The sequence below is a fragment of the Trachypithecus francoisi genome, unplaced genomic scaffold (assembly GCF_009764315.1).
Source record: "Trachypithecus francoisi isolate TF-2019V2 unplaced genomic scaffold, Tfra_2.0 Contig00288, whole genome shotgun sequence".
NCBI classification, from domain to species: domain Eukaryota; kingdom Metazoa; phylum Chordata; class Mammalia; order Primates; family Cercopithecidae; genus Trachypithecus; species Trachypithecus francoisi.
In genome coordinates, this window is record NW_022680545.1 from 55,674 (window position 1) to 83,577 (window position 27,904).

At 36.5% G+C, this 27,904-nt stretch overlaps 2 protein-coding genes across 3 annotated transcripts in view; both read right to left on the bottom strand.

Moving 5' to 3' along the window:
- The window catches only part of LOC117083083 (H(+)/Cl(-) exchange transporter 3-like), a 33,213-nt gene extending 23,934 nt beyond the window's left edge, over window positions 1–9,279 (bottom strand). For both annotated transcript variants that reach the window (XM_033210343.1, XM_033210333.1), the window contains exons 1-5: window positions 9,076–9,279; window positions 7,657–7,779; window positions 6,011–6,217; window positions 2,655–2,735; window positions 223–768 (exon numbers count right to left, since the gene is read on the bottom strand). In XM_033210343.1, the coding sequence (XP_033066234.1) occupies window positions 223–768; window positions 2,655–2,735; window positions 6,011–6,217; window positions 7,657–7,779; window positions 9,076–9,225 (1,107 nt within the window). In that variant the 5' untranslated portion in view covers window positions 9,226–9,279. The remainder of the gene's footprint in view (window positions 1–222; window positions 769–2,654; window positions 2,736–6,010; window positions 6,218–7,656; window positions 7,780–9,075) is intronic.
- Window positions 9,280–17,655: 8,376 nt separating this feature from the next.
- LOC117083075 (H(+)/Cl(-) exchange transporter 3-like) overlaps window positions 17,656–27,904 on the bottom strand; it is a 64,271-nt gene continuing 54,022 nt past the window's right edge. Inside the window, exons 3-4 of the mRNA XM_033210305.1 lie at window positions 18,204–18,335; window positions 17,656–17,714 (exon numbers count right to left, since the gene is read on the bottom strand). Coding sequence (XP_033066196.1) covers window positions 17,656–17,714; window positions 18,204–18,335 — 191 coding nt within the window. The remainder of the gene's footprint in view (window positions 17,715–18,203; window positions 18,336–27,904) is intronic.

A 27,904-nucleotide genomic window follows, 5' to 3' on the forward strand; every position in this document is an offset into this window, starting at 1 on the left:
TAGTTACCTTAGGCTGCTAAGGTTTGGGGGCAATTTGTTAAACAGCAACAAATAACATGGTCAACAACATATGCTAAGGAATTATCTTTTTCATTACTTAAAATTAAACTCAAAAGATAAGTACTTTTTTCAGTCACTTATGAAACAACAACCTCTCTCATTTCACATACAAGTTTTGAACATGCCATGATTACCCGAATATCACCTTACATTAGTACTTACCTTGATGCCAAAAGTGAATACTGTCATTATGATTTTAAATATGAGTGCCAGGCATAACTGCCATATAGCTGAATATACTCCAATGCCTGCTGGACGATCAGGAATGTCATCGACAATTTTACTGGCATTCATATCATTTCTGTAGTCACAAAGAGAAGAGGATTCCAGGGGACCACAGTCTGTAAAAAGCTCTTTGATCAGTTCACTGGTGTTTAGCCTAGTGTATGGATTAGGGAAGGCTATCACAGCAGTAATGGCTGCAACAATAATGACTTCCAGAACGGGATACTTTCCAAATTTGGTGGACTTGCGTCGACGACACCAGGCAATATTTGCCCTAATGAAAAAGGCTCCCCAAAGCCCTCCAAATACCCCTAGGAGAATAAAAGGAAACAGTTCAAAAAGGTACCATGGTGTATGATACTCCACATAAAAAAGGACCAGACGGCTGTTACCAAATGGATTGATGGACCTCAAAACAAATGCAGCCACTAAAGCAGCAAAAAATGATCTCCATAAAGTTTTGAGAGGAAAATAATAGCTAACCTAAAAAAAGAAAAGGAAAAGAAAAATTAATGCTATAATTTTATAAGATGTTTCTGATATATTATAACTTGAATGGTAAATATCCTAGTTCTAAATTTTGCTGTAGTTATAATTTACATGTAATGGATTTTACGGTAATAAGAAAATTGATGTTATTATTATTTTTGGAGATGGTGATCATCATTACAAATTCACAGTATCAACTGGTCATGAATGTCTAATAAATATTTAGAATACCTAGCACTGTTTTATTTTCAAGATGAGTTTCACATTCAATTCAATCATGGTAGTTAAAAATAAATGTACCGGCCGGGCGCGGTGGCTCAAGCCTGTAATCCCAGCACTTTGGGAGGCCGAGACGGGCGGATCACGAGGTCAGGAGATCAAGACCATCCTGGCTAACATGGTGAAACCCCGTCTCTACTAAAAAATACAAAAAACTAGCGGGCGAGGTGGCGGGCGCCTGTAGTCCCAGCTACTCGGGAGGCTGAGGCAGGAGAATGGCGTAAACCCAGGAGGCAGAGCTTGCAGTGAGCTGAGATCCGGCCACTGCACTCCAGCCTGGGCGGCAGAGCGAGACTCCGTCTCCAAAAAAAAAAAAAAAAAAAAAAATAAAAAAATAAAAAAAAAAAAAATAAAAAAATAAAAATAAAAATAAAAATAAATGTACCATCACCAACTCCTGTTAGCTTATAATGAATTTAATTCGCCTCTTCTACATTAAAAAAAGAAAAAAGCATACAAACAACTAAAAGAAAAAAGTAAATTTAAAAACATTCTTGAACTAAAAGAGTTAAATTCATAGAAGTAGAGAGTAGAATAGGGGTTACCAGAGGCTGGGGGTTGGGGAAGTGAACAGGGCAAGGGGAGAGGTTAGTCAATGGGTATGAACTTACAGAGGACGAATAAGTTCTGGTGTTCTATTTAACAGTAAAGTGACTACAGTTAATAATATGTATTATATATTTCAAAATAGCTAAAAGAGAGGATTTTAAATGTTCTCACAACCACAAGGACATAATAAATATCTGAGGGATTTGCTAATCACTCTGATTTGATTATTCCACAATGTATACATGTATAGACACATCAAATTATACCCCATAAACATAAACAATTATTATTTGTCAAAAAAATTTTAAAAAAAATTCCTGGTTACATTTTTATGTGAAAAGAAAACAAAAACAAAATAATCCACTGAAGTGACTAAAATTATTTCCTTAAACATCATTAACTGTATCAGAAATAATCACATGGGAAAAACTTTAAAACACAACATAGGACTTGATTAAAATTTTTCAAACAAAAACTGCTTGGGAAGCTGAGGCAGTAGAATCATTTGAACCCGGGAGGCAGAGGTTGCAGTGAGCCAAGATCATGCTATTGCACTCCAGCCTGGGCAACAAGAGCGAAACTCCATCTCAACAACAACAACAAAACAAAACACACACACACACACACACACCACACACACACACACACACACACACACACACACAAACAGCCTGGCCAACATGGGGAAACCCCATCTCTGCTAAAAATACAGAAATTAGCCAATGGAAATAGATTGTTTCACGTGTCCTCTATTAAGTCAAATTCACATCTTCTTACTTTTAAATATGTCAACAAAGTAAAGTTAGATTTTAAATAATTACTAATATTTATACATAAATAAATTAAAACAAAAGTTTCCTCCAGGTATGGAGTATGAATAACATTTACTTTTTATGTAAGAATGAGTGGAAAACGACTTTAGAAAACTAAATTTGAAAACAAAGTCTTTACCTATTACATCACCTATAAAACTGAAATGTGTGAAATATGTGTGAAATATATTTGCAGTGGTAATTATATATAGTTTTAATTGTTGTATTCTTTTCACCTACCTCCTCCAGGCTAAAAAGAACTCCTCCAATTGGTGCACCAAAAGCTACAGAAACCCCTGCAGCTGAGGCAGCTGATAGCACCTAGAAAGAGGATATGGCTTATTTCACAATTTCATAGAAATTCACACATACCAAATAAAAATTCTTCATGTTACTTGAATTTTCCAAATGGATTTTCTGAATTCAATTTTCATGTTCCTTGCTCCCTAAGCAAAGGGCAAGTATTCATTTCTTCTATTAAGATCTGTTTCTTTCTCCTGTGCTTTAATTGAAAGGTCAGTCATGCATTTACTATTCAGTTAAAAAATTTTTTTGCCAGATATACTAATGTGAATAGGGTGTAAAGAAGAGGAAGCAATGAATATAGATAATTTTCAAGATGTATGTTTGTGTAGATAAGAGGGGAGGGCAGTAACTGGGATGTGCGGCTATTTTTAAATAGGATATCATTTCTTCAAATTTTAGAGCTAACTGCTCCACCATAAATACTCTATTCCAAATCCTAGCAAGATACGCAGGGAACTGAAGACCTTGTAAAATTCCCTATATTTTCACTACCCTATGCCCTGTGAAATACTGCTAAAATACTGTCAGTCTAGAGAGCCTCATTCTGAAAGTACACACAATAGCTCCTCAAGTTACAGCCTCACCAACTAACACCTCTACAAAAAATTTAAAGGAAGAGAAAAATCCAAGGACACTCTTCCATGTCCTCTCTCTAGCTCCCCGTCTATCAATTGGTAGTGGTCTGCTTCCCACCAGTATGAAGCCAACTACATCTATAATTTCACTAGGGTTTTATTTGTAATTATTTTTCTGGGCCTGTATTCCTTTTTTTTTTTTTTTTTTTGGAGACAGAGTTTCTCTCTTGTGTCTCAGGCTGGAGTGCAATGGCACAGTCTAGACTCACTGCAACCTCCAACTCCTGGGTTCAACTGATTCTCCTGCCTCAGCCTCCCAAGTAGCTGGGATTACAGGCACCTGCCACCGCGCCCGGCTAATTTTTGTATTTTTAGTAGAGACAGGGTTTCACCATGTTGGCCAGGCTGGTCTCGAACTCCTGACCTTAAGTGATTCACCTGCCTCTACCTCCCAAAGTGCTGGGATTACAGATGTGAGCCACCACGCCTAGCCAAGAGTCTGTATTCCTTTCACTACTTTAATCCAGCAAATATCCAAGGCTACCTAAAGTATTTCTTCAAATGGTCAATTGTTACATTTCCAGAAGAGAAATTATAAATAATCAGAATTAAGCTGTAAATGGTTAAGATCATGAACTCCATAGTCAGGCTGCTGTGTTGAAATCATGGCTCTGCTACTTACTAGCTATATGACTATGGGTAGATAATCTCTATGTGCCTCAGTTTTCTCTTCTCTAAAATGGAAATGTGATAATACTACTTAGCTCTTAAGGATTGAGTAAATATATAGAAAGTGCTCAGAACAGTGCCTGGCATCCAGGAAATACTTTATAAAAGTTTGGTGAATTAAAAATAAATAAATATTTGTTTTAATTAAATTGTTGGCATTAGAATGTAGACTCTGCTTATTTGGGGAGGAAAGGGAGCAAATTTAACCTCCTTTTTTTCCCCCCACTAAAAGGAATGCAACCATATTTCTTTGACTGTCCTGATCCTGCATTACAACCAAACTAACACCTATGTATGTAAAACTCATATACACGTTTTAATCCATTTCATACGTATCTAAGAAGCATTTAATTTAAAAATATCAATGCTCGCTCCTCTTGTCTACACAAAACTATGGGATCTTAATGCTTTCAACTAACTGAATTCTTGCCATTTATATATACACTAAGGTAACAAAATAACAACATCTTAACATTAATCATTACAATACAAACATTAAAATTTAGGTAAACTTGATTTCTAACATCTAATTATATTTTTTGAACTTAGAATAAAAGTCTTACCAAACAAACATAAAGGTACAGCAGAAAGTAAAAGAACTGAATTGAGGAAGCAGGTGCTCTAGCTCCATCTTAGCCACTAACTTGCTACACTACAGGATGGTTTTGAGTTTTATTTTGAACACACACAAATATATACCCACACAGTCGTAAGGGCAGTAAGGTAGTACATAAAACCACAGACTGGAGTCAAAGATAAATGAATTTTAATCCACGTTCCGCCACTAACTAGGTATGTGGTCTTGGGCAAGTTAGTGAGCTGTTTCCAGCCCTAGTTTCCTAATCTATAAATGAGGATAACAGGGCCATATTAATAAATTACTGTGAAATTAAGTTTTAAAATCCAAGTAAAGTATCTGCCACCGTACCAGATACATAGAAAGGAATCAATAATGCTATTTTTGTTGTATAGTAAAGTACTGGAATCACAATTCTTCAGAGATGAAACTATGACGATCTGAAGTATCCCACTTTTGGGATATTTATGGCCAATGTGAGGACAACATTTTAATGTGAACGTTAAAATGTACTAGAATTATTTCAACTGAAGATCAAACAGTTTGATAAAATATTCTACTTTTTTGGTTCTAGTACTTAAAAAAAACCCAACAAGATGAAAAGATTCTGCCAGTATTTAATGAGAGGTTTTTTAAAAATTCGTATCTAAAAAATCCGAAGATCTCTGTACCATCTAGGGCTGTAGATTTAGATTTGGAAAATAGGAAGGGACTGGGCTCCCAAAGTCTAGAGCTAATATAAAAGACTCAGGAAAATACTCAGAGCAATCTAGAAATATCAGAGGAAATACATAATATATACAAGGTATCAAGGTCTTGTAGAAGATCTCAGGCTGGCCTAAAGAAACAGTAAAGGAAATTGCCTTAAACAATCAAATGAAAAGGATTTCCTGCAATCTTTTTAATATGTGAATTTCTGATTTAAACTTCAAGAGCTTCTAAAGGCCCTCAGAACTTCCCCCACGGCACTGGATAGCATTTTTCATATCACACATCACTGACACTGGCACCAGATGCTGGCTCCAGGAGGAAAACACAGCTATTAAGGTTTCCCAACCTCTTAATGTTGAAAGCAAGAGTAAAAAACAAAGCTAAGCTTAGAAAACATTTCAGAAGAGGAAAGATATAAGGTAAAGTGAAAACAGGAAGATCTTCAAGAAATGCAACTGAAACCCAATGGACACCAGCTGTCTATCTATAAAGTTTCTCTAAAATGTAAGACTAACTGAGCAGCACTGGGAATGGATTCCAGAAAGATGTTATATTCAGGAAAAACAAAAGAAGCACACATTAATCTCAACATTTTTTATCTGAATACAGAATTTATTATTTTTACACTAAGAAATTCTTTAAAATAAACACTATACAATATACATTTTTCAGTCAAATTAACTATAAAAGACACTTACCTCCCTTTTTTTAGCTTCATTTGTGCTATACTTTGGAAAGAGGTAGGAAAAGATATTTCCGCAGCAACAGGCAACATGTACCAGGGGACCTTCTTTTCCTAAACTCAAACCTGATGCCACAGCCAGGACTAATGTGATGGTTTTAATCATTAAAGTCCATTTTCCCAGGTAACCTCTGATGATGAATCCACTTAAAATAGTTTTAATCTACAAGGCAAAGATTAAGGCAGCTTAATGTTCTTTAAGAAACATAAGAATATAACAAATCCAAGTTATTTTCTTGTTTTACGCACAAAAACGACCTCGCAAATTTTAGCAGCCTACAGAAACATTTACAGTTAATTTTTTAAAAACTTTACCTATTATGCTACATATGATAAATTGATATTATAATCTAATTCTCTACCCAAGAAAGGAGAGAGGGTAACTCCATCTCAGGAACAAGATCCAAATATCAGGCCATGTTAAAAGGAATATAGACCTTAATTATAAGGATTGTAATTACACAAGCAAAAAAAGAGGCAAATTTGAATATTTCTGTTGTAAAAATAAGCATAATATTTTAAATATATTTTGGACATTATGTTAGAAATAATATGTTTTCTCTAAGTACTATAATTATGTGGAATAGTTTTTTATATATCAAGAAGGATGAATGACAACTGTTATTATACTGCATGATACTGCTTTTTATGAAAGTTACTCTTAATACAACCTTAAAGATCACTACAATTTCATTTTAAAAAGAAATGTATTAGGAAAAAGTTGGTAACTTATTTAACTACAGAAAAATAAGTTCAAAACAAGTTCAATCAATCCTCTGTATAACTCTACTCTATTGTAATGAAAAATAAAACCCAAAAGTTTATATTACTGACCCACTGTGATTAACCACTTTCTCAAAGTATAAAATGGCCAAATTCAAGAATAACTAACATCTAATCAAAAGGTAATTATAAAAAGAGAATGAACGAATCAAAATCAGGGTCATAGCCAGGTGCGGTGGCTCACACCTGTAATTCCAGCACTTTGGGAGGCTGAGGCAGGTGATCACTTGAGGTCAGGAGTTTGAGACCAGCCTGGCCAATATGGTGAAACCCCATCTCTACTAAAAAAAAAAAAAAAATTGAAAAATTAGCTGGCCATGGTGACACGTGCCTGCGATCACAGCTACTCAGGAGGCTAAGACACAAGAATTGCTTGAGCCTGGGATGCAGAGGTAGTGATGAGCTGAGATCGCGCCACTGCACTCCAATCTGGGTGACAGAGCAAGACTCATTCTCCAAAAACAAAAAAATCAGGGTCATAATAGCAAAATAACAACTAATCCATCAAAGACTGTTAGGTCACAAGACAGTTCTTCCAGGCTCCTGATGTTTAACTAAATCTTCTGAAAATTTGCCTAGTCATGTGTTAAATTAGTGGTGAGAGAAAAAAAAATCAACCTCCATAGTAAATGATCAAATGACTATACGGAACAATATTTTTCAAGTTTTTCAATTTTAAAGCTTATATTTAAAAAAAATTTTTTCATACTATGAACAAACTATCCCCTCCCTCCAGAAAAGCCAACTTCTATTATCACTAAGGGCAAAAAGTTAAGCACCATAATAATGTTTAATGACACTAAATATTACTTGGCTTACCTCCGGAATTCCAGAGCCACAGGCATATGGAGCAAATACCTTTACCAGAGAAACTGCAAGAAAGGCAAAACTCAAGGCCCAGAAGATGTACATTATGTAGTTCATGATGTAAGAACCAGGACCCTAAAAAGAAAATAGTTCAAGAGTATGAATTTAATTTACATTGCACCTCTAATGCAAATGCTTGTCACAACAAACTTCAGTAAATGGCCAGGCGTGGTGGCTCATGCCTGTAATCCCAGCACTGGGAGGTTGAGGCGGTGGATAACCTGAGGTCAGGAGTTCGAGACTAGCTTGGCCAACATGGTGAAACCCCATTGCTACTAAACATACAAAAATTAACCAGGCATGGTGGCGTGCACCTGTAATACCAGCTACCCGGGAGGCTGAGACAGAAGAATCGTTTAACCTTCAGAAGCAGAGGTTGCAGTGAGCTGAGATCATGCCACTGCACTCCAGCCTGGGCAACAGAGTGAGACTCCACCCCCACCACCAAAAAAAAAAGAACAGAAAAGAAGCTTCAGTAAAATGTGTAAAAGTCTCCTGGTTTATTTCCACAATAATAAAGACTTTATATGAACAAAACATTTAAGTAGAATCCAAAAATTAATGCCTATATATACAAGTAGTCGTGAGCCCATTTAATCTTTTTCCTAATCCCTAAAGTCTTGGGACCAAGACATCTCAGCTATACTCAATCTCTGCCTACAAACCACTTTTTGGAAACAATGGTGAAAACAAATTGTAACAGCACTCAGATTTCATTATGCTGCAACTTTCCAGAAGATCATTAAACTCAATTCAATTAAGCCAGGTGAGAAACAGCATACTACTCATGTTACCACAAATATATACACTTTAGCTCTCAAGTTCAGCTAAAACAAAATTAAAAAAAATATATCCATGTCATCATGTAAAAAATATATATATAATATCCTAAGTTCTAAAATGTTCTTTGTAGATCATAGTAAATTAATCATGTAAATGCTATAATGCCACAAATAAAAATCTGTTGTCTTCAATGTATCTCTACGTAAAAGGTTGATTTTACTAAATTATTTGATAATCATACTTTCATAATTCAAACTTCCCAATCTTAGTAATACATTAGTTTTAATAACTTGACTTCTTAGTAACTTTACACAGATCTTACTGCAATAACTATCACTTCTTTTCTACTACAGCTCAAATATATTTGCATCACAATCCAGAGGATTTGCTATACGACTATGTATTAACCAATACAAAAGCTTCTTGAAACAATACTGCACTTAATTATTTCTTGCTGCAATGTGTTGAGGGTGGATCCATTTAATGTGTATGCAATCATCTAATATGTGATTAATTCTATAATTAAATGAACTGGAAACATTTTGCTATATCAATTATTAATTCACCTTGAGACAAAGCAAGACTTACCTCTGCTTGACCTATGATTAATTCTGCCCATGTTTTCCACTGTGGACATTTATCCCTCTCTTCAAATGTTGTTTCATTAGATCCCCAACAGCACTGTTCGTGGTTGTACCACAACGCACTAAGGCAAATGCCTTCCTTTAGGTCAGTCATCCAATCGGCAGCAATGTCTATTAATCCGGCCAACGCCCCTGTAAAAATATGTTGGGGACGGTAAAAAAAAAAAAAAGTCAATTTTTTTGGGAGTCGAGAACAATCTAGTTAGAAGGCAAGTGGAAAGCAGGAGACTCCTAAATAAAGGGTCATTTACGAACTATATATAAATTAAGATCTTCAAATTTTAGTTATAAACATATTTTAAAACTGTAAACAGTTTTTTTTACAATAAAATTGCTATTTTTGTTTGGAATTTTAAAAAGTTACATCATTCAAATTAATTGTGATCGGAAAAACAGTGTTTAAAAGATACTAAAATATCTTCAAAAGACAACTACTTGGCAGGAGGTTCACAAATCTAATTTTCAATCGATAATTAACAGACTTATGAATGATGTCAATCTCATTAAAATTTAACATCCATTAGAAATAATTCCTGAAACTCACAGAAGTAATATTTATATTTCTCTTAAATTACAGAAAACCATACATCAAGATTATTTTACAGGGAGAATATAAAAAATTCACAAATTTATGGTCAAATCTGGGTCCTTCTTATATAAAAAGATCAGTGGGTTACATACACAGAGGCCATAAAATTATTATGTATGCCAATGAGAATTATCAGTACTTTATTCTCTACAAAAATTTTTAATTTTTGTGGTCTTCTGAACATAATCTGTCATCATGGAAGCTGAAAGTGATTATAACAGTGCTTAATATTTGTTTTCAGGTCCTTAACAGCTCTTTCTTAAAATCTCACACATTGAAACTTTGTGGCCATGCTGCATAGCATGATGAAGGGGATAGGTCTTGAGCTAGAAGGCTTTAATTCAAATCCTGGTTTAGCCATTTACTAAGCTGTATGACCTCAGTCAGACTAAGTTACTTTTCTTCTGCTTCAGTCTCCTCATCTGTAAAATGGTGATAATGACAGCACTGGCACTATAGGATTGCGGTGAGGTTTAAATACATATAAAGTTTTTAGGACAGTGTACAACACATAGGAAACAATAAATATTAGCTATTTATTATGATGTTAACATCAAAAGATACTTTATTGATCATCTGATCCAAAACACTTATTTTACAGATATAGAAACTGAGTCTAGAAAGATCAACCAAGCTGGATAAACACGTCAAGTGACAGAGCCAAGACTAAACGTGGAAGCCTCTTGCCTCTTAGTCTTATATTTAAGATTTTTTGAAGAAGAGAAACAAATGCTTTTTAAAATCCAATGGTACCTGAGAAAAAATTGAGGGAAGGAGGGAAGAACGATTTATACTTCTGTTAACTAAAAAATGATTGCTTGAAAAATGTTCTTTACCTGGTGCCAATCCTATTAGCGTTACTACTAGCCATTTGTAACCTGACCACACATCATACAAACGTTTTGTCATTTCCCATGATGATTCTTTCTTTTCGCTGCTGATTTGAAATTAGAAACGTTTCTGTTTCATTTTTCAAACTGTGAATAGAAGCCACAATTCTAGAATCTAACAATTTTTCTCATTTACAATACGTAGAACAGTAATTTCTGAACTAAATAATGGAAAAGGTAAGTTTGGGGCAAAATCACTACATCATAGACAGTTACTATACCTGTAAACCAGATGACAAGTCTTTACTCAAGATCTGCATTTTATTTTTTATTAAAAAAGTTTTTTTCTTTTAATAAACGAGGCAGGGCCTCGTTATGTTGGCTAGGATGGTCTCGAACTTCTGAGCTCAAATGATCCACCTGCCTCCGGCTCCCAAAGTGCTGGGATTACAGGTGTGAGCCACCGTGCCCAGCCAAGATCTGCATTTTAATAAGAACCTTGAGATTTGAGTACAAAGGGTCCACAAGCTATATAAAATCTGATCTAGATTGTTTTAAATTGAATCAAATTTGAACTTCAGTTGGTACACATAACTATCTTTTACATATGTCTTCTATAAGACAATATGGTTTGAATTATCAGTCATTCTCTGGTCCTAGCAGTTAAGTAGATTATAATGTTCTTCAAAAGACAGGATCTGTGTATAATAATACCATGTCCATAAATACAATGTATTATAGAATAATCATGTGGACAAACGGACTCCCCAAAACTTATAGGCTTTTTAATATGCAGGTTTGGAGAGCTCCGATCCCACTGGTAGAATCCGGAGGCTCTTTCTTTACTGTGTAAGCCAAAAGTGTCCTCTACTGAATATAGTGTAGGAAGTTAGGAGATTAACAAGAGTAATAGATTTGATCCAGATCTCACTACACTAAAACACAAGAAGGTAAGTCTCACCTCTCTTACTAAGAATGTACTTCTAAACCTAAATTCCTTACTAGTCAACACCTCTCTTCTGTTCTACTAGGATTGTTGCTTTAAAAAGCCGTATCTTCGGATGGGCACAGTGGCTCACGCTTGTAATCCCAACACTTTGGGAGGCCGAGGCGGGTGGATCACGAGGTCAGGAGTTCGAGACCAGTCTGGCCAACACAGCGAAACCCCCATCTCTACTAAAAATACAAAACTTAGCTGGGTGTGGTGGTGGGTGTCTGTAATCCCAGCTACTTGGGAAGCTGAGGCAAGAGAATCACTTGAACCCGGGAGGTGGAGGTGGCAGTGAGCTGAGATCATGCCATTGCACTCCAGCCTGGGCAATAGAGCTAGACTCCACCTCAAAAAAAAAGCCATATTTTCAGCCCAGGACTTCAGTGCTCAACTGTTCTGAAGGAGGGCTACAGCTGGAATTCAATGACCCAGTCTATTTCAAGCATCGGGTCTGTTTGAAGTCACAATGCCCCACTAAAATGACACAGTAAGTTCTAAGTTGAACAAGGCAATTTTATCCCTTCTACCCTATAAGCAACTAAACACAGATATTAACCATTCTTTAGAATTAGAAGTAGGTTATTTCTTTCAAAAATAATCACTAAACTCCATGTTGCTTTTCCTCAATAAAAATAAATAATGTGTAAGAAAACATGATAACATTAAGCCGTTTTCAGACTGAGTCACTGCTGTTTTCTTTATATAACTGCTTGCACAGCACCACAGTCAGTCACTTAAATAGTTGCTTGATGGAGTGTACCAAGTAAAAAAGATATATGTACAGAGAATTCAATCATCACCATTCCTAAAATCTGAAAATCATTTAAATATTCATCAATACAGCATCAGATAAATAAATTGCAGTATACCTATGTAATGAAAAATTCTGCAGCAATTTAAAAAGGATGAGATACATGTAGTATTATGCAGGAAAAAAGCAAGATGGCTAAAAGTATGCTAAAAGACAGGAATATAAATATTCATGCTTATATTTTTAAAAATCAGAAGATAAACCATAAAGGTATAAATGCAAATTATTATAAGGGGAAGAAGACAATGGGTTGGATGGGACAGAGAAAGAAACTAGACTTCTTTGAACATACCTGCTTTGTACATTTAACTTTGAACCATGGAAATACTTCATATATGTATAATAAAACAAAACTAAATCTAAAAAGCAAACCTTAAAAATTGAAATAAAGTTAAATGAATCGAAGGTGCATCTAACTGGTAACATAACGCCACAGAAGAAACTATTCCAAGGGACTTTACAACAAAGTAATTTGTAGGTGTAACTGTGGTGGAATAAATAAAGGATAGGCCAGACGAAGTGGCTCATGCCTGGCTTTGGAAAGCAAAGGCAGGAGAACGGTTTGAGGCCAGAAGTTTCAGACCAGCCTGGGTAACACAGGAAGACCCAGTCTCTTTAAAAAAAAAAAAAAAAAAAAAGGCCAGACGCAGTGGCTCACGCCTGTAATCCCAGCACTTTGGGAGGCCGAGACGGGGGGATCACGAGGTCAGGAGATCGAGACCATCCTGGATAACACAGTGAAACCCCGTCTCTACTAAAAACACAAAATATTAGCCGGGCGTGCCGGCGGGCACCTGTAGTCCCAGCTACTAGGGAGACTGAGGCAGGAGAAGAATGGTGTGACCCCGGGAGGCGGAGCTTGCAGTGAGCTGAGATCGCACCACTGCACTCCAGCCTGGGAGACAGCAAGACTCTGTCTCAAAAAAAAAAAAAAAAAATTAGCCAGGCATGGTGGTGTGCACCTGCAGTCCCAGCTAACAGGGAAGCTGGAGGCAGATTACCTAAAATTTTTCAGCGGGCATAATGTTGGTGATGGTGTTGGTACTGTTATTCTGACAATGTCATATGTGTGTATTGTGAGGTAAATGAAACGACTGTGTTTGTGATGTTCAGATGTTTGGCAAGACTTAAAGGAAATGCAGATTTAAGAACTAGAGGTGTAGCCCTATAGTTATGAATTTAAATTAGAAGAGTCATATAAACTTAGAAGGTTAGAAACAATCGCCAACTCAGAAATAACAAGTGCCACCTAGTGCCCAGATTGTACCTGTATTATATTTTCCTTCAGTGGAATCAGAGCTCCTTGGAGAAATGGCTGATTCCAGGTTTACTGCAGGAAATGTCTACGATGAATTAGGATTACGATTAGGATTATCTAAGGGCATGACAAAGGACAAAGATAGCAAACTAAACAAGCTCCCACTAATCTGAAATGGAATAACATGAACATCAATAACGATAATAACTGTGATGATTAAAACACAAATATATTTAAATCCATGAGTCCATGAAGACACAGAAACAACAACCAAACAAGCAAAAAATCTCATTGGTCAACTCGGAGGATGCTAAGGAACCTAGTATTTCAAGATTTCTCCCTTTTCTGTACCATCTGTACTTCAGGGAATCCAAATGGTTGATGTGGGGTAAACTCTCTATAGAAATATGCAAGCTAATAAATAAAAAAGGAACAATTAAACTGCTACCATTTGGTAAAATACTGAAATAGTAACATTTGAAAGTACAGAATGTCAACTTGCTTCAAAATAATCTGGGGTAGGAAGGCTACAAGTATAACAAAGAAGTCACGGAAAAGAAGAATTAGGTTGGGTATGTGTACTGACGTAGAAAGACTTTAAAATTTAATGTAAGTCAGGCACAGTAGCTCCCATTTGTAATCCCAGCACTTTGCAAGGCCGAGACAGGCAGATCACTTGAGGCCAGGAGTTTGAGACTACCCTGGCCAATATGGTGAAAACCCATCTCTACTGAAACTACAAAAATTAGCCAGGTGTGGTGGTGCACACCTGTAATCCCAGCTACTTGGGAGGCTGAAGTGTGAGAATTGCTTGAGCCTGGAAGGCAGAGGTTGCAGTAAGTCGACATCATACCACTGCACTTCATCACACCACTGCACCTCAGCCTGGGTGACAGAGCAAGACTCTAACCAAAAAAAAAAAAAAAAGTTTTAAGAACAATAGTAAGAGTATAAATGTGTGGAATTTTCCAGCTTTAAAAATGTTTGTTTATATAAGCATGGATCAAAATGTCGAAAAATATTTGATTGGTCTAGATGATTAATAAAATTAGCTAGGACACATATTGGCTACTTCATATATTGCTATATTATTTGCAATGCTTTTAAAGACTGTAGACCAACCATTAACATACTCAGAGAAAAAAGTGTTTTTGTTTGTTTTGAAGGATGACAGGGTCTTGCTCTATCCAGGTTGGAGGGCACTGAGGCAATCATAACTCACTGTAATCTTGAACTCCCAGGCTCAAGGGATCCTCCTGTCTCAGCTTCCCGAGTAGCTAGGACTACAGGCACAAGACTCTATACCCAGCTAGTTTTTCTTTTGTTGTGTAGAGATAGAGTCTCCATATTTGCCCAGGCTGTCTCAAACTCCTGGGATCCAGCGATCCTCTGCCTCAGTCTTCCAAAGCACTGGGATTACAGGCATGAGCCACTATGATCAGCCTGTTTTGGTTTCCTTTGGTCGCAGTTTTCTCTAAAATTTTATGAACATAGTATCATGGATATTCTCCAGGTACTTTAAAATACACTTAAATCCCAACTCTATTTACCTAATGATCATACAAGACACAGGATTTATAGTGTGTCTGATCTAGGCACTTTGGATTAAAATAGTGATTTTCAAGGTACGGTCCACAGACACCTTGGAGGATCCCTGAGACCTTTTCACACTATAAATCCTGTGTCTTGTATGATTATTAGGTAAATACAATCACACTTAGAAGTATACATTCAGAGACATTATCAGTATTCAGGTTGGGATTTAAGTGTATTTTAAAGTGTGGTAGCTGGAGAGTATCCATGACACTATGTTCATAAAATATTAGAGAAAACTGAGACCAAACGAAACCAAAACAGGCTGGTCATGGTGGCTCATGCCTGTAATCCTAATACTTTAGAAGGTTGAGGCAGAGGATCGCTGGAAAATACTGTTTACAAAATAATACAAGACATTATGTGCCTTTTTCTCTGTGTTAATATTTTTACTGAAAATGCAAAACCAATGGCAAAACTGCTGGCTCCTTAGCAAAAATCAGGCAGTGGCACTCAAATGTACTGGCAGTGATTACATTTTTGACTGCCATGCTTCCCAGTAAAAATAAACAAACAAATAAATAAATAAATTAAATGCCAGTTTCAAATAAGAGCATCTTTGATGAAGGAGTAAAAACTGCTACTCTTCAATCACTGAGTCTTTTTAATATTTTGTGTGATGAAATAAGAACTATGCATAAGTAACTATGCATAACTACACATGTCTGCTGCATGTGGAAGTATGAGGTTATGTCCTAAAGAAAAGCACTTGTGTAATTTATTTGAGTTGCAAAATAAACTAGATGCTTACATGGAATACCATTTTTACTTGAAAGAGTGACATCAAATTATGCTTTTTCAAACTTGGGAATTTGACAGGTATTTTCTCAAAAATGAAACAAAGTAATCCTGTCACTTTTAAGTAAAAAAAAAAAAAAAAAAAAAAGTATTTGTTTCCAATGATAGAATTTGAGCTCTACAGTAAAAATTAGAATTTTAGAAAACTTGTATCTATCACTGTGAGTATAGGTTCCCAATACTTAGAGACTTTTCTGAAGAGATCAAAGGTAAAATTAACAAATGTGATTTTTAAAATATTGTATTATACAATAAAAGTGTCAACATGTAAAATATCCACATAAATCAGTGAATCAATATTTTCCAAATGATCACTGCCGAAATCATATATTCCAAGTTCAAGGTTCAAAATCAATGGATTTTAATGTAACAGAAGACAAAGTTCATTGACGCAGTTTCAAAGCACACCTTACAATTATCTTTAAGAAACTAACAACTGTCACTTTTGTGTAGTATCAAAGAAGAATATTTGCAATAATCTTAAAAGACTATTGAAATACTCAATAGCTTTTCCAACTATATTATCTGTGTATAAGGTTATATTTTCTTCATAAACTTCCATAAAAACAACATATAACATATTGAATGCAAAAGTAGATATGAGAATCCAGCAGTGTTTTATTAAGCCAGACAATAATGAGATTTATAACAAATATAGTGCAATGTCATTCTCTCACTGAATTTTTTTTGAAAATATATTTTTGTAAAACTGTTATTTATGTTAACATGTAATGGATTTTGTTACTGTTGTTTTAAAATGAATTAGTTTTTTTAAGAAGTCCTCAGTTTTAGTGTCTAATATGGTAAATATCCATTGATAAAAACCATGTAAACCAAGGCTTCTTGGGGGTCTTCAATATTTTTAAAGAGTTTCAAGGGGATCTGACACCAAAAAGTTTAAAAATCACTGGATTAAAGCACTGATCTCATGTACTGTATTTTTAGATATGCCCTAAAGGTATGTATCATCTGATGAACCTCAGAAGCTGTACCTTTCATACACAATATAGTGTAATTTCAAGTTCAGGTTTCACACACATGTATACATTAATATGGAAGCTTATAATTAATTTCTGTAAATAGTCATTTTCATTGACAAGTAAATTTCCAATACCAAAATTATATATGGCCTTTTGAGATTTGGGATTTTATTTTTCTGAAATATTTTCTACATTGAGAGGCTGAGGTCAGCGAATCACTTGAGGCCAGGAGTTTGAGACTAGCCTGGCCAACATGGCGAAATCCCATCTCTACTAAAAATACAAAAATTAACTTGGCACGATGGCACACACCTGTAATTCCAGCTACTTGGGAGGCTGAGTACAAGAATCGCTTGAACCTGGGAGGCAGAGGTTGCAGTGAGCCAAGATTGTACCACTGCACTCCAGTCTGGGCAACAGAATGAGACTTTGTCTCAAAAAATACACATTTTTTGTTTTATAAAAATGTATTTTGTATAAAAACTAGGCATATTGGCACACGTCTGTAGTCCCAGCTACTCAGGAGGCTGAGGCAGGAGAATCACTTGAACCCAGCAGGCGGAGGTTGCAGTGAGCCAAGATCACGCCACTGCACTCCAGCCTGGGCAAAAGAATGAGACTCCGTCTCAGATAAATAACTAAATATATAAATAAATAAAGTACTTTGGATTACATTAGCAGTAAGTCACGACCACAAACAAAAGGATCCAGAGAAATATCTCAGAATCGAATACTGGAAAAGGGGATAAAAGAAAACAGTAAAACCCCACAAAACTATCTGCCCCCAGTAGATTTCTTCTTTTTCAATAGGTAAGAGTTATGCAATGAGTTTCCTTTTTTTGCCTTAGCTTCTGGGCTGCTAAAAACCAGAAATCATGCTGACCTCCATATCTTGACCTTGGCTTGTTCTTTACCCCAACTCCTGTGCTGTATTTTTCCCTTTCCTTCTTATTTTGTCTTCCTACTGTATTTCCTTGTTTTTTTAGCTACCTGGAATCCTTTCTGGAAATATATGGGGCATAAGTAAACTTTAAAAAGTTAACACAGAAAAAGAAAAAATATTTATCACGTATGAAATGTAGAGATTTACTTATACTAAATGTAAACATATTTTGGCAGCCTGAGATCATTGGCAGAATACGTTACCAAATGATCTAATTATGCACTATATTTTCTTAAATTACTAAAAACACTTCCTCATATATGCCTTTCTCTGTCTTACATTTGTCTTGCACCCAACCAATAGTATGGAACTCACCATATGTACCAACACCTGGAATTGGTTCATCCAAAAGATCCAGTAAATGTGTAGAACTATTAATGCTGCCTCCATTTGTCATTGTATAATGAGTTCCTACAGAGGAAAAAAGGAAAGATGAATATGTTTTAGAAGAGACAAGGCCGGCCGTGGTGGCCCAAGCCTGTAATCCCAACACTTCGGGAGGCCGAGACGGGCGGATCACGAGGTCAGGAGATCGAGACCATCCTGGCGAACACAGTGAAACCCCGTCTCTACTAAAAATACAAAAAACTAGCCGGGCGAGGTGGCAGGCGCCTGTAGTCCCAGCTACTCCGGAGGCTGAGGCAGGAGAATGGCGTGAACCCGGGAGGCAGAGCTTGCAGTGAGCTGAGATCCGGCCACTGCACTCCAGCCTGGGCGACAGAGCAAGACTCCGTCTCAAAAAAAAAAAAAAAAAAAAAAAAAAAGAAGAGACAATAGTGAGCTATGTGACCTTCTGAGAAGTTCATTAAGTCATACAGAAATGATATCACTTGAAATCATTTCAATTAGGGAAAAATGCTAAGAAAAATTATCCTAAACTTGGAAATAAGGTCAAAAGATTATGGCATGTCCTTTTAAAGTCAAATTCAAATGTCAACACAATTAGCCTGCATAATAGTCACCTGATGCTCTGGAAAATTTTAAATGAAACCATTTACTACTGATTAGGGAATAGACTCTGTATAGAAAATGATTTGTAAAAGATATATTGAAAATAGTAATTTGTATCTGCTAAAATAAAAATGAATTCTGTCCAGTAGAAAAAATAACCCTTAGAGTTGTGGTTTTATTTGTTTTTGCCCTGCAAGAATTTGCTTTCTTTCACTGATGCTATCTATACACTTCAGTCTCATACATCCTCCTCTGAATCAGCCCTGTCATCAGGTTGATTCCCTCAGGAGAGTCAAATTAACTTGGCACATGTAACTATGTATCTTATAAGAGTATCACAGACTTGAGAAATGTATCAGGAAGGACATTAAAAGATAGCTCAAGAAAAAGAAATACAAGTGCCTTTAAATATGAAAATAAGGTGAATCTAACACATAAAAAGAAATGCAAATCAAATCCACAATATCATTTTCCTCTATCAGATTATAAAGATAAAGCGTGTGAATGCACTAAGTTAGCGAAGGTAGAAAGAAAGAGGCCCTGTCACAAAATTAGTAGTTTAAATATGAACTGGAATAATCCGTTTGGGAAGGCAAAAACTAACAAAATTTAATATACACAGATGCTCTTCAATCCAGCAAGTTCACTTCTAGGTTTTTTTTTCTTGCAGCTACTCTTGCATAAATCCTTGAATAAACCCATAAATTATGCACAATGTGGGCAGAACATCTTACTATGTGCTACAGAAAGAAAACAAAAACATATTAATGCCAAAGTGCTTATAATCTAAAATGGGTTGGCAAAGAGCCAGAGAGTAAGTATTTTAGGCTTTGGATGCCACACAGTTGCCACAACTCAATTCTGCCATAGTAGCACAAAAGAAATCATAGACAATATGTTCATGAATGAGTCTGAATGTGTTCCAATAAAACTTTATTTACAAAACAGGTGAAGGACAGGATTTCGCACATGGCTGATAGTCTGTCAATCCCTGATCTAAAGTGTGTACAGCAGACTTTATAACTGAAGACTTCTATTAAGAATTTTTTTATGTAAATAGCACTTTTCTATACAGTGTCAAAGACACAAAGATAATTTAAAAAAAAAAACTGTCCCCGACTTCCAGGTGCAATATATTATAATATTTTTATAATATAACAAATTATATTTCAAAACAAAGTTCAAATATTGAAGTTCCCAGGTTGCAATATTCTTTGACTACAATTTTAGTCATGTTACCTATATTTAATTGTTAAAAAGAAAAAAGTCGGTAGCACCTGAAACTAGGTGGGATTAATCTAAGAAAATTTCCTTAAAATGAATTTTAAATTGTAATTTGAAATTAATTAGGCTATGGTTTTACAATGAGAATTATACCTGTACATGCCATGTTAGATACGCTTAACACCTATTTCTGAAAGAAGAAACATATGATATGAGTATAATCTGTAAAAGACAATTTATATTACTCTTAGAAAAAGAGTTTTTGGGCCAGGTGCCATGGCTCATGCCTGTAATCCCAGGATTTTTGAAGGCCAAGATGGGTGGATTGCTTGAGCTCAGAAATTTGAAACCAGCTTGGGTAACATGGCAAAACTCCACCTCTACTAAAAATACAAAAAAATAAAAAATAAAACTGGGCATGGTGGTATGTGCCTGTAGTCCCAGTCACTCATTAGGCTAGGTTGGGAGAATTGCTTGAGCCCAGGTCAGTCGAGGTTGCAGTGAGCCATGATCATGCCACTGCATTTCAACCCAGGCCAGAGAGCAAGATGCTGTCGAAAGCATAGGGAGGGAAGGGAGGGGAGGGGAGGGGAGGGGAGGGGAGGGGAGGGGAGGGAAGGGAGGGGAAGGGAGGGGAAGGGAGGGGAAGGGAGGGGAAGGGAGGGGAAGGGAAGGGAGGGGAAGGGAAGGGTGGGGAAGGGAAGGGAGGGGAAGGAAGGGGAAGGGAAGGGAGGGGAAGGGAAGGGAGGGGAAGGGAGGGGAAGGGAGGGGAGGGGAGGGGAAGGGAGGGGAAGGGAGGGGAGGGAAGGGAGGGGAAGGGAGGGGAAGGGAGGGGAAGGGAGGGGAAGGGAAGAGAGAAAAAAAAGTAAAGAGAAGGAAGGGAAGGGAGGGGAAGGGAGGGGAAGGAGGGGAGGGAAGGGAGGGGAGGGAAGGGAGCGAAGGAAGGGAGGGGAAGGGAGGGGGAGGGGAGGGGAAGGGAAAAGGAGAACAGTTTAGAGTGTAAAAAACAGGCTTGGTAAGAAATATGATGATCCCGAGTGAATATTATTAGATTTGACAGTGGAAGTAAAGAGATACAAGCATTTTGGGAGGCAATTTGGAAATACCTATCAAAATGTAAGGGTTCTACTTCTAGGAATTAATGTCACAAGTGCACAAAAGCTTAAATATTTTATTGAACCATTATTTGTAATACTGAAAAATTCAAACCAATGTAAATGTATCATCTATTGGTAATGAATTAAATTATGTACATTTATGCAGTTGAATATAATGCAGCAGTTAAAAAGAATAAGGTTGATCAATATATACTGATATAAAAACTTAGCCACAATATATTGTAGTTTTTTTAAAAGGGCCAGGTGTAGATCAGCATTTTTATATGCAAATTACTGTGTAAAATTTATTTTGGTTTAAAAATTATGCTTCATGTTCTAACCCAATGCAAGGAAGCTAAGAACCTTGAAAAAGGTTAAACAAAATGCTAACTAGAATAACCAGTGTAGAGAACATAAATGACCTGATGGAGATGAAAAACACAGCACAAGAACTTCATGAAGAAGTGTCAATTGACACAAAAAAGTGTCAATAGTGCTGTCAAAAGTGCTGAATCAATCAAGCAGAAGAAAGAATATCAGTGATTGAAGATCAACTTAATAAAATAAAGCGAGAAGACAAGTATAGAGAAAAAAGAATAAAAAGGAACAAACAAAGCCTCCAAGAAATATGGGTTTATGTGAAAAGACCAAACCTACGTTTGCTTGATGTGCCTGAAAGTGATGGGGAGAATGGAACTAAGATGGAAAACACTCTTCAGTATGTGTTCCAGGAGAACTTCCCCAACCTAGCAAGACAGGCCAACATTCAAATTCAGGAAATACAGAGAACACCACAAAGATACTCCTTGAGAAGAGCAACCCTAAGACACATAATCTTCAGATTCACAAAGGTTGAAATGAAGAAAAAAATGTTAAGGGCAGCCAGAGAGAAAGGTCGGGTTACACACAAAGGGAAGCCCATCAGACTAACAGCAGATCTCTCAGCAGAAGCCCTACAAGCCAGAAGAGAGTGGGGACCAATATTCAACATTCTTAAAGAATTTTCAACCCAGGATTTCATATCCAGCCAAACCAAGCTTTATCAGTGAAGGAGAAATAAAATCCTTTACAAACAAGCAAATGCAGAGATTTTGTCACCACCAGGCCTGCCTTACAAGAGCTCCTGAAGGAAGCACTAAACATGGAAAGGAACAACTGGTACCACCCACCACAAAAACATACCAAATTGTAAAGTCCATCGACTCTATGAAGAAACTGCATCAGCTAACGGGCAAAACAACCAGCTAGCATCATAATGACAGGATTAAATTAACACATAACAATATTAATCTTAAATGTAAATGGGTTAAATGCCTCAATTAAAAGACACAGACTGGCAAACTGGATAAAGAGCCAAGACCCATCAGTGTGCTGTATTCAGGAGACCCATCTCATGTGCTAAGACACACATATGCTCAAAATAAAGGGATGGAGGAATATTTACCAAGCAAATGGAAAACACAAAAAACACAGGAGTTGCAATCATAATCTCTGATAAAACAGACTTTAAACCAATAAAGATCAAAAGAGACAAAGGAGGGCATTACATAATGGTAAAGGGATCAATGCAACAAGAAGGGCTAACTACCCTAAATATATATGCACCCAATAGAGGAGCACCCAAATTCATAATGCAGGTTCTTAAAGACCTACAAAGAGACTTAGATGCCCACACAATAATAGTAGGAAACTTTAATACACCACTGTCATTATTAGACAGATCAATGAGACAGAAAATTAACAAGGATATTCAGGACTTGAACTCAGCTCTGGACCAAGCGGACCTAATAGACATCTACAGAACTCTCCAATCCAAATCAACAGAATATACATTCTTCTCAGCACCTCAATGCACTTATTGTTAACTTGACCACGTAATTGGAAGTAACACACTCCTCAGCAAATGCAAAAGAAGAGAAATTATAACAAACTGCTTCTCAGACCACAGTGCAATCAAACCAGAACTCAGGATTAAGAAACTCACTCAAAACCCAACATCTACATGGAAACTGAACAACCTGCTCCTGAACGACTACTGGGTAATTAACAAAATGATGGTAGAAATAAAGATGCTCTTTGAAACCAATGAGAACAAAGACACACTGGACCAGAATCTTTGGGACACATTTAAACCAGTGTGTAGAGGGAAATTTACAGCACTAAATCCCCAAAAGAGAAACAGGAATGATCTGAAATTGACACCCTCACATCAAAATTAAAAGAACTAGAGAAGCAACAGCAAACAAATTCAAAAGCTAGCAGAAGACAAGAAATAACTAAGATCAGAGCAGAACTGAAGGAGATAGAGACACAAAAAAACCCTTCAAAAAAATTAACGAATCCAGAAGCTGGTTTTTTGAAAAGATCAACAAAATACATAGACCACTAGCCAGACTAATAAGAAAAAAGAGAAGAATCAAATAGACGCAATGAAAGTGATATAGGGGTTATCACCACCAATCCCACAGAAATACAAACTAACATCAGAGAACACTGTAAACATCTCTATGCAAATAAACTAGAAAACGTACAAGAAATAGATAAATTCCTGGACACATACACCCTCCCAAGTCTAAACCAGGAAGAAGTCAAATCTCTGAATAGACCAATAACAAGTTCTGAAATTGAGGCAGTAATTAATAGCCTACCAACCAAAAAAGTCCAGGACCAGACAGATGCACACCTGAATTCTACCAGAGGTACAAAGAGGAGTTGGTATCATTCCTTCAGAAACTATTTCAAATATAGAAAAAGAGGGAATCCTCACTAACTCATTTTATGAGGACAGCATAATACCAAACCAAAACCTGGCAGACACACAATAAAAAAAAAATTTCAGGCCAATATCCCTGATGAACATCGATGTGAATATCCTCAATAAAATACTGGCACACTGAGTTCAGCAGCACATCAAAAAGCTTATCCACCATGATCAAGTCAGCTTCATCCCTGGGATGCAAGGCTGGTTCAACATATGCAAGTCAATAAATGCAATCCATCACATAAACAGAACCAATGTCAAAAAAACACATGATTATCTCAATAGATGCAGAAAAGGCCTTCGACAAAATTCAACACCCCTTTATGCTAAAAACTCTCAATAAACTAGGTATTGATGGAAAGTATCTCAAAATAATAAGAGCTATCTATGACAAACTCACAGCCAATAGCATACTGAATGGGCAAAAACTGGAAAAATTCCCTTTGAAAACTGGCACAAGACAAGATGCCTTCTCTCACCACTCCTTTTCAACATAGTGTTGGAAGTTCTGGCTAGGGCAATCAGGCAAGAGAAAGAAATAAAGGTTTGCAGATAGGAAGAGAGGAAGCCAAACTCTGTCTGTTTGCAGATAACATGATTGTATATTTAGAAAACCCCATCATCTCAGCCCAAAATCTCCTTAAGCTGATAAGCAACTTCAGCAAAGTCTCAAGATTCAAAATCAATGTGCAAAAATCACAAGCATTCTTAGACACACAGAGAGCCAAATCATGAGTGAACTCCCATTCACAATTGCTTCAAAGAGAATAAAATACTTAGGAGTCCAGTGAAGGACCTCTTCAAGGAGAACTACAATCCACTGCCCAAGGAAATAAGAGAGGGCACAAACAAATGGAAACATATTCCATGCTCATGGATAGGAAAAATCAGTATGGTGAAAATGGCCACACTGCCCAAAGTAATTTATAGACTCAAGGCCATCCCCATCAAGCTACCATGGACTTTCTTCACAAAATTGGAAAAAACTACTTTAATGTTCATATGGAACCAGAAAAGAACCTGCCAAAAAAGACAATCCTAAGCAAAAAGAACAAAGCTGGAGGCATCACGCTACCTGACTTAACACTATACTACAAGGCTACAATAACCAAAACAGCATGGTACTGGTACCAAAACAGATATATAGACCAATGGAACAGAACAGGGACCTCAGAAATAACACCACACATCTACAACCATCTGATCTTTGACAAACCTGACAAAAACAAGGAATGGGGACAAGATTCCCTATGTAATGAATGGTTTTGGGAAAACTGGCTAGTCATATGCAGAAAACTGAAACTGGACCCCTTCCTTACACCTTATACAAAAATCAACTCAAGATGGATTAAAGACTTAAATGTAAGACATAAAATCATAAAAATCCTGGAAGAAAACCTGGGCAATACCATTCAGGACATAGGCATGGGCAAAGACTTCATGACTAAAACATTAAAAGCAATGGCAACAAAAGCCAAAATTGACAAATGGGATCTAATTAAAGAGCTTCTGCACAGCAAAATAAACTACCATCAGAGTGAACAGGCAACCTAGAGAATGGGAGAAAAGTTTTGCATTCTATCCATCTGACAGAGGTCTAATATCCAGAATCTACAAAGAACTTAAACAAATTTACAATAAAAAAACAAACAGCCCCATCAAAAAGTGGGCAAAGGATATGAACAGACACTTCTTAAAAGAAGACATTTATGCAGTCAACAAACATATGAAAAATGCTCATCATCACTGGTCATCAGAGAAACGCAAATCAAAACTACAATGAGATACCATCTCACACCAGTTAGAATGGCGATCATTAAAAAGTCAGGAAACAACAGATGCTCAAGAGGATGTGGAAAAATAGGAATGCTTTTACACTGCTGGTGGGAGTGTAAATTAGTTCAACCATTGTGGAAGACAGTGTGGTGATTCCTCCAGGATCTAGAACTAGAAATACCATTTGATCCAGCCATCCCATTACTGGGTATGTACCCAAAGGATTATAAATCATGCTACTATAAAGACGTACGCACACATATGTTTATTGTGGCACTATTCACAATAGCAAAGACTTGGAACCAACCCAAATGCCCATCAGTGATAGACTGGATAAAGAAAATGTGGCACATACACACCATGGAATACTATGCAGCCATAAAAAAGGATGAGTTCATGTCTTTGCAGGGATGTGGATGAAGCTGGAAACCATCATTCTCAGCAAAGTAACACAGGAACAGAAAACCAAACACTGCATGTTCTCACTCATAAGTGGGAGTTGAACAAGGAGAACACATGGACACAGAGAGGGGAACATCACACACTGGGGCCTGTCGGGGAGTGGTGGGCTAGGGGAGGGATAGCATTAGGAAAAATACCTAATTTCTCCTACGTATTTGACGAGTTGATGGGTGCAGCAAACCACCACGGCACGTGTATACCTATGTAACAAAACTGCATGTTCTGCACATGTACCCCAGAACTTGAAGTATAATTTTAAAAAAAGAAAAAAAAATTTGTTTCACAGGTATACTTATGAATACAGAGAAAACAGTGTGACCAAACATGAGACAACATATTAATAAAGGTTATCTCTGGGGACTAGAATTGTCAAATGCAGAAAATGAACTTTCATTTTCTACTTTGTACTTATAGGTGTACATATATGTATAAACACACACACAATATTTTCACAGGACCATGGATACAGCTATGAAAATAGAGACATTCTAATGAATTCAATCATCATTTAGTAAGAGAGCAACAAACTGTTACCAAAAGGCCCAGATTCTAGTTCTGGACAGTTGAGTAACTTTATATGTCACCTTTAAATATTAAGTATCCATCAGCATCCTTGACAAATATATGATATATTCTACAGCTTCTAATAAAGATATATAAGCAAAGAAACATTTAAATATTTTCCAAAGCACTATAAACTTTGAACGCCTCATACATAATTTCAAATCGGTGATTTTAGCATAAGTGATTATAAATTATATCCTCAAATTATTTAGTAATGCAGATTTTAATGCCAAAAATTACCCAGAGTTTATTATTGAAAATGTAACTAATTATTTGATATAGAATATAAGAAGTGGCACTCTATACTAATGTTTAAAAAAACACTGTAAAAATAAAACACAAGATATGTTTATTTTATTATAGGACTTTTAAGGAATGGAGCAAAATTACCAGACTACTCTTGCCATCTTTCTGGTTTAAACAAATGCATTCTCCTGTGTTTACAGATAAATAAAAAATTATATATGTTAAAGCCAGAATCTGAACTTTTCGTAATCACTATAAACATTCTTAAACTAGAGCAAGAGATCATTTGAAATCAATTTGGGGGTGGGATAAGGGAGGAATGCACAAAGAACCACGATGCCAATACTATTAACTAATTTTGTTACCGCTGAGATATAAGCCAAATAAACTATAGAGAAAGTTTTTTTGATAATTCTAAGAGGCAGTAAGAACAGACATGAATATAGAAGGGGATAATATTTTAAACAGTGTAATAGTACTAATAAATGTTTGTTTGCTTTTACCAGGTCCAACAGGGTTCTCGCTTATCTCCCTATTTATTACTTTAAATGCCTGCCTTGGAAGCCCAGAGTGGTGGTCCACGTCTGTAATCCCAGCACTTTGGTAGGCTAAGGAGGACAGATAGATTGAGTTCAAGAGTTGCAGACCAGCCTGGGCAACATGGCAAAACACCATCTCTACAAAAACTAGCTGGGCATGGTGGTGTGCACCTGTAATCCCAGCTACTCAGGAGGCTGAACTGGGAGGACTGCTGGAGCCTGGGAAGTAGAGGCTGAAGTGAGCTGTGATTACACCAATGCACTCCAGCCTGGGCGACAGAGCAAAACTCTGTCTCCAAAAAAAAAAAAAGTGTACCTTGGAAAGGTGTAAAAATTCTAAAAGGAGAGTGGCGCACTGAT